Source organism: Vanellus vanellus (genome assembly GCF_965231255.1).
Source record: "Vanellus vanellus genome assembly, chromosome: 14".
NCBI classification, from domain to species: domain Eukaryota; kingdom Metazoa; phylum Chordata; class Aves; order Charadriiformes; family Charadriidae; genus Vanellus; species Vanellus vanellus.
The window spans coordinates 9262303-9269108 of NC_138919.1; the positions used below are offsets into that span (position 1 = coordinate 9262303).

At 41.8% G+C, this 6806-nt stretch overlaps 1 protein-coding gene across 2 annotated transcripts in view; it reads left to right on the forward strand.

The window, feature by feature from the left end:
* ABCC1 (ATP binding cassette subfamily C member 1 (ABCC1 blood group)) overlaps positions 1-6284 on the forward strand; it is a 56789-nt gene extending 50505 nt beyond the window's left edge. For both annotated transcript variants that reach the window (XM_082490447.1, XM_082490448.1), the window contains 4 exons: positions 503-661; positions 2335-2501; positions 3280-3474; positions 4748-6284. In XM_082490447.1, coding sequence (XP_082346573.1) covers positions 503-661; positions 2335-2501; positions 3280-3474; positions 4748-4856 — 630 coding nt within the window. In that variant the 3' untranslated portion in view covers positions 4857-6284. The remainder of the gene's footprint in view (positions 1-502; positions 662-2334; positions 2502-3279; positions 3475-4747) is intronic.
* Positions 6285-6806: the final 522 nt, after the last annotated feature.

Here is a 6806-nt window from a genome sequence, read left to right on the forward strand (position 1 = left end):
CAAGACATATATCAACCAACCAAAGTAGCAATCTTTTATATTTATTAAAAAAAAAAAAAGAAAAGAATTGGTGAAGACTTCAGTCTAACTGGGAAGCAAAACATACAGTATGAAACTGACTGCTTTTGGTATATTTTTGCTATAAATTCAAACAATATAAAGGTCAAGTCAGCAATTATAACTGTGAAGCATGAACCAAAAAAGAATTGGGGAAACATTGGCCTGCTCTACCCAATTCCATCTGCCTTTCTAGAGAAATTGAAAACTTCTGTGATTGGCTTGCAAATTTTGAGACTGCTTTTTGTTCTTTTTTTTTTTTTTTTCTGTATCCAATGATTTTTTTTCCTCCCCTTTGATCAGCCTCAATTTGTTATGCTGTTTTGGGGTGTTGATAGCCCAGCAAATATGACAACCTTCTGAAAATGTGTCAGTTTCAGGTGGGTGCTTAGAAATGCTTTAACTCTTCCCTGGAGTAAGTTGTTCCTGTATTTCTTCCCTACAGATTGGAATTGTTGGAAGAACAGGAGCTGGAAAATCCTCCCTTACTTTAGGTTTGTTTCGGATTAATGAAGCAGCTGAAGGGGAAATTATTATTGATGGAATTAATATTGCAAAGATAGGGCTCCATGACTTGCGCTTCAAGATCACCATCATCCCTCAGGTAGGTGCGAAATCCTGCCATTACCAGAACTCGTTTTGTAACAATGCTGTTTCTGTAATGTACTGGGGAGAATATATTTATTCCTTTTCTGATCTATAGCTATGAAATAGTTGTTTCAGCATGCTCTTTCATGGACTTAAACCCAAGCTTTATTCCTAGACTGGCTTCTGTTTGCTTGTGCTGGGTAGCAAGTAGGAGCTTGGCTATGGCCGAGTTGTGATGTGGCAGCAAAACCTTGGCCTTCGGACTCATGGGCTTTGTCAGCACCCCAGCTGATCACTTAAATGCTATAGACAGCTTAGCCTGACTGGGGGTGTCTGATCACAGCTGATCACCTGATCAGGGTCTCTTGCTTTTTTGGCCAGTGGAGGGGAAGTCAAGTCTGAGTATTTCCACTTGTGGAGAACCGTCAGGGGAGTTTTTCTAGAGATTGGTTTCTAATTTCATTTTAGGTAGTTCCATTCTTGTTAGAGATGAGAATGAAGGTACTGTGTAATCTAGTTGTGAGGGATTGGGATTTTGCATTGCTATTTGATATGCACGCTTTGGGCCTTTGTACAAAGCATTTTGACTTTGGCAGGATCTCGTGAGTGTACTGTTCACACGTAGAAACCCATAGGTAACACAGGAAGTTCCGTTCAAATACACGGAAAAACTTCTTTACGGTGAGGGTGACAGAGCACTGGCAGAGGCTGCCCAGGGAGGTGGTGGAGTCCCCTTCTCTGGAGATTTTCAAGACCCGCCTGGATGCAGTCCTGAGTAATGTGCTCTGGGCAATCCTGCTTTGGCAGGGGAGTTGGGCTAGATGATCTCTAGAGGTCCCTTCCAACTCTGAAAAAATTCTGTGATTCTGTAACCATCCCAGTCTAGCCCAGCAACTGTGGGTTTGATAGTCCAAAACGTTTGGAAATATGGCTTTATAAGAACTGGACTTGCAGCCTCAAGTCTTGTTCTTATTGCGTAGCCTTTATTGCCTGCCTGTTCTCATACAAAGAAAGACCATAAAATGTAGTTATATAAATCACCATTGCAGCACACTGGCAAAGATGAGTGAGCACATTGTAAAAGGTTTTCTACACTGCTTTTGGAAATCTGGGGGGGGACTTTGCTTTCTCCTTTTGATCATTTTGCATCAGTCTGACCCTACTAGGTCAAAAGTATTTCCAAAGTAGTATTTCTCCATGTCCAAGAAGGAAATGCATTCATTTCATTAATACTGCAGCTGAAGACTTTTGAAATATTTACAGAGGGTGTCATTTCTTAAGAAATGGAAATCTGACCTAGTCGTCCCTGCTGACAGAAGGTTGGGCAGGGTTTCCTGTTCTTTCTTCTTACTGGGCTACTAAGTTAAAGTTGGCTGGTTTTTTTGTGGGTCGGTTGGTTTGTTTGTGGGTTTTTTTTTGTTTTTTTTTTTTCCCCCCCCTTCTGGATTCATGAGTTACTGACTCATGGAGAGGTCTGGATTGCCAGCGTCTGCAGAGGGCAGAGGTCAGGCCCTCAAGAGGAATAAGGATGAGAGAATAACTTGAAAAAGTGAGGTCTCACTCCTAAATTCAGTAGATTAGCTTGCTTGCAACTGCATCTGGACATGTTTTCCTTTCACTGTCTAAGAATATTTTTGGAGCACTTGCTATGTTCTGTATACATTGTCAATTACCTCTTTCTATGAATAGGATCCAATATTATTTTCTGGCTCTCTGCGTATGAATCTTGATCCTTTTGACCAACACTCTGATGAGGACATTTGGAGGTCTTTGGAATTGGCTCACCTGAAAAACTTTGTATCATCCCTTCCTGATAAACTTAATCATGAGTGTGCTGAAGGTGGAGAGAACCTCAGGTATGTCAAAGAACCATGCTTGTGAGAATTGCCTTGAGAGCTAAAAGAGAACTGAGAGGGGGTGTGTGTGTGTGCCCTTCCATCTGCAACTAGACTTTCCACTTCCAGAAACCTTATAGCTCACTTGGGACAGGAGGTAGCTAGACACTAGCAATAGCAATGCAGTGTGCACCCCCCCCGCCCCCGTATGAGAATCTGTGGAGGGAGTTGGGGAATTCTTAATGCACGATCAGGCAATCAAACAACTAGATTCTATTCAATGTGTTTTAAACCCTCATGTTTGGGAATTCAAAGTAATTTAAGAAATACTCAAAATTCTGCAAAGTTTGACAGCTTGGGCAGTCTTGGAAAGGATTTTAGGAGCAGCAGCAACAGCCTGCTATTTATAGTGGATCCTCTGAACTTACCATGGCTCTTGCCCAACAGATGCAATTTTTCTAAGGGAGTTGTTAGCTTGCTTTTTGCACAATAACAGGGATATATGTTCAGTCTGCAGAAACTATTTAAAGTCCAGTCCTCAACACTGCATTGATTCAGATATACTGACACTATGTGTAATATATTCTCTCATTACATTGCCAAGATTTCGTTGTGAGGGGGATGTAGTTTCAGATGCTGTTAGTTACTTTGCAGTGAAGGAGTAAGACTGATCTTAGCTATTTTGCTGGATTCTTGGCACCTGTACTTTAGGGGAGTTCTTACAAGGAATTGCTGGGCTTCAAAAAGAATGCTACAAACGTTTGACTTTTTTCCCCACCCTCTCATCCCATCTGCGTAGTGTGGGACAGCGCCAGCTGGTGTGCCTGGCACGAGCTCTGCTCAGAAAGTCCAAAATCCTGGTTCTAGATGAAGCCACAGCTGCTGTTGATCTTGAAACAGATAAGCTTATACAGTCAACAATAAAGTCTCAGTTTGAAGAATGTACCGTATTAACTATAGCACATCGTCTGAACACAATCATGGACTACACAAGGTAAAGTAATACCACTTTTATCTTGAAGAATGGCATGTGTGACCTGCATTGCGCTCTACTTAAATGAGTATTTTTCTATTAGCTAAATGTTTACTTGTGCGTTTTTAGCCACCTCTCTGCAGAGCTCCTGGAACCTCTGTTTTGATGGGTGGGGTGTGTGTGCGTTCTGGCTTGCGGTGGCTGTGCACTGTTGTGCCATTCCTGCTTAGGCAAACCAGGAAGGGGAGGGAGGTGAGGATAGGAGTCTATTTCTGGGTCTTGCCCTAATTTAGGCACAGCTGGAAGAGTCATCAGAGCTTTAGGGACTAAACTAGGCACAGACAGTGTAAGGAATCAAAGGGGCAAGTCCTGTACTTGTCTGAAGTTTGTGCAATGTTTCTCTTTCCATCACTTTTGGCTATAGTTCATACAGCCTCCCTCATCCTCAGCTGCCTTTCTAAGGTGTGGTTGAAGGCAGAGTTGTTGTCTCATAATTTGAGTTTTAAGATGACTTGTCCTTTTTATTACAGAATGGCAGAGAGTAAAGTGACCAATGATAAGATATTTTTTTTTTTTGGTGTACTTCTGTAGACCTCTGTTTGTGCTGTCAATAGTGGAAGATAAGAGACAGAAGCATTGCCTGTGCCAGACCCAGCATCAGCAGTACTGTCACCAGATGAACACCCAATTTGGTCAGGGCAGTGGGTAACACCATGCAGCAGCACCTGCTAAGGGTCTTACAAGCATCTCTGCAGTGCTAGGGCAATTAGTGGAGGTAGCTGAAGGCAGTGTTTTAACTGTGAGCTGACTTTACCGACTGTGGTAACTTGCTTTGTAAACTCCCTAATTCCAGATGCGCGTTTGTTTTGCAAAAGCTATGTCTATGTTTGTACTTTCTTAGCAGAATCTGTATAACAGTAGTAGATGTGATGCAGTATTATGGGAAGGTCATCCCAGGTCTTGCAAGGTCTTAGGGTTTCTCGCTCATCTTGACAAGAAGTGCTGCCATCTAATTTCTGGCTGGCTCAGAGCACAGCCAAAAGTCTCATGGCTGCCTGCAAATGACTGGGTAAATATACACTACCTAAAAAATAGACCAGACAGACCATTTGCAATGAGGTCAGGAAGGACAGAGTTGAGAATGTCTGTTCATTCATACATTCTGGACTGTCTTCACTTGCATATAATGGCTATGCTATAATCGTTGTCTGTCTGTACATATGCATCTGTTTTCATTGGCTCTCTGGATCTTCTTGTGACCATTTTTTTTTTTTTCTTTCCTGTTGTTTTACAGAGTTTTAGTCCTGGACAGAGGAGAAGTGGTGGAATGTGGTAGCCCAGACCACCTACTTCAGGAAAAAGGCATTTTCTATAGCATGGCCAAAGATTCAGGCTTGGTGTAGCATTTGCACTTGGTTAGTTCGTGTGGGGAGGAGGGAGGTTATACATTCAGAGAACTGTACTTCCCCTGAGCTCGTGTGAACTGTGCAGTTCAGTTGCAGACCTAGTGAGGTCAGCCAGTGTATGGCAATGGAAGTAACATAAAAATGCATTTTTTTTTCTTTTTTTATTGTCCTTAGTATTGATTTTAGCCAGCTCTAGGAGAAGCACATAAACTGCGCAAAACACTTCAGAGACTTTTAATTTTTGCCTGAAATCTGTCGTTATATGCTCAAATGTAAGGCGGAGTGATTCATCAGAAAAGTTCAGAAAAGCTTTTTCTTTTCATCTGCTCCTATGTTCTGAAGTGTCCCACCCCCTTTTTTTTTTGTTTAAAATATTTTTGCAAATGCTAGTTACTTGCTTGTTTGCCATTTTCTCATTTGAAGAGCCATCTAATGTGGGAGGCACTTGGAACATTTTGTGGCATATAGTACTATAGTCCAAAGATTTTTCTTCTTGTGAAATAACATGTGTGCCAGACTTTCTCATTATGGCATTTACTGTACATGGTTAATGCTTTTATGCATTCTCCTAAAGGTTTCATGTGTTTACAGTGTGTAGCAGCAAGTTCACTATAATATGTCAGTAATGCTGATGTGAAAAAGCACAGTCAACTTCAAAGCAGTATTTAAGCATGTCTAGAATGACAATCACTCCAAAACCAAATTCTTGCAGCAGTTGGTGTGTTGCAGTATGCAGTACCTGATCTTACACCGGGTTCACTCAGGAATTCTGACTTGGGTGGCGAATCCTCCTTGCTATGCCTGTGGGGACTAGGCTGAGAAGTGCGGATTTGCCTGAGCGGAGGTTGCAGGCTCGATGTGACATTGATTGTAATACCCTTGGCTTTGGCAGTTCTGTGCTTTAATAGAAACTCTGCCACATCAAGGACCATTAGCCTTATATCGAAGAAACATGCCCTTCATGCTGCTGCTGTTGACTCTTAAATTTTGTGGGAAACTGTTCTGTTACAATTGTTTAAAAAAAAAAAAAGTTCTACTGTTTTTAAAAGTTGTGTGTCAGAGGGGTATAACAATTCAATTAACAATGGAGTCTGGTTTTCAAGATCTGTGTTGAATGTTCAGTTTTCTGTGGGGAAAAAAGAGTTACTTTTCTCATGTTCTGATTAGTCTTATTTTAAAGGAAAATGCTGGAAGAAGGCAAACTAAGTCAGATGGACCCATTGCTCAGCACTGAGAATGTGGACTTCTGTGAATGATATTGCTGACCTTAATGCTAGACAATTGTTTTCTTTATTCTAAAGCTATTTATTTTTTTGTAAATTATGAGTCTCTGAAATTGAATAGACTGAAATTTTCTTTGGTATTTTTTGTAATGACTATACAAATATTTGCAAAGAACTTGCAGTAAAAAAAATTGACAGATAACCTGATGTGTCATTTCTTGCTTTATATTTGACAAAGGGTTAGCTTTGTCTGTTCAGGTTTTTGCCTTGGTACTGCTTAGACTAGCCAAGCTGCTTGGCCTGATGTCTGGGGAGTGTTAGGGTGGGTGACGAACCATGTAGGGCTGGTTCATATCTCATGGTTTCTTAGGGGTTGGTACTGGGACCAGTACTATTTAACATCTTTGTTGGCACATGGGCAGTGGGATTGAGTGCATCCTCAGCAAGTTTGCCGACAACACCAAGTTCTGTGGAATGAAAGGATGCCATCTGAGGGACCTGGACAGGCTTGAGAGGTGGACTTGTGCAAACCTCATGAAGTTCAACAAGGCCAAGTGCAAGGTCCTGCACATGGATCGGGGCAATCCCAAGCACAAATACAGGCTGGGTGGAGACTGGATTGAGAGCAGCGCTGAGGAGAAGGACATGGCTGATGACTTGTTGATGAGCAGCTCAACCTGACCCGGCAAAGTGTGCTTGCAGCCCAGACAGCCAACTGCATCCT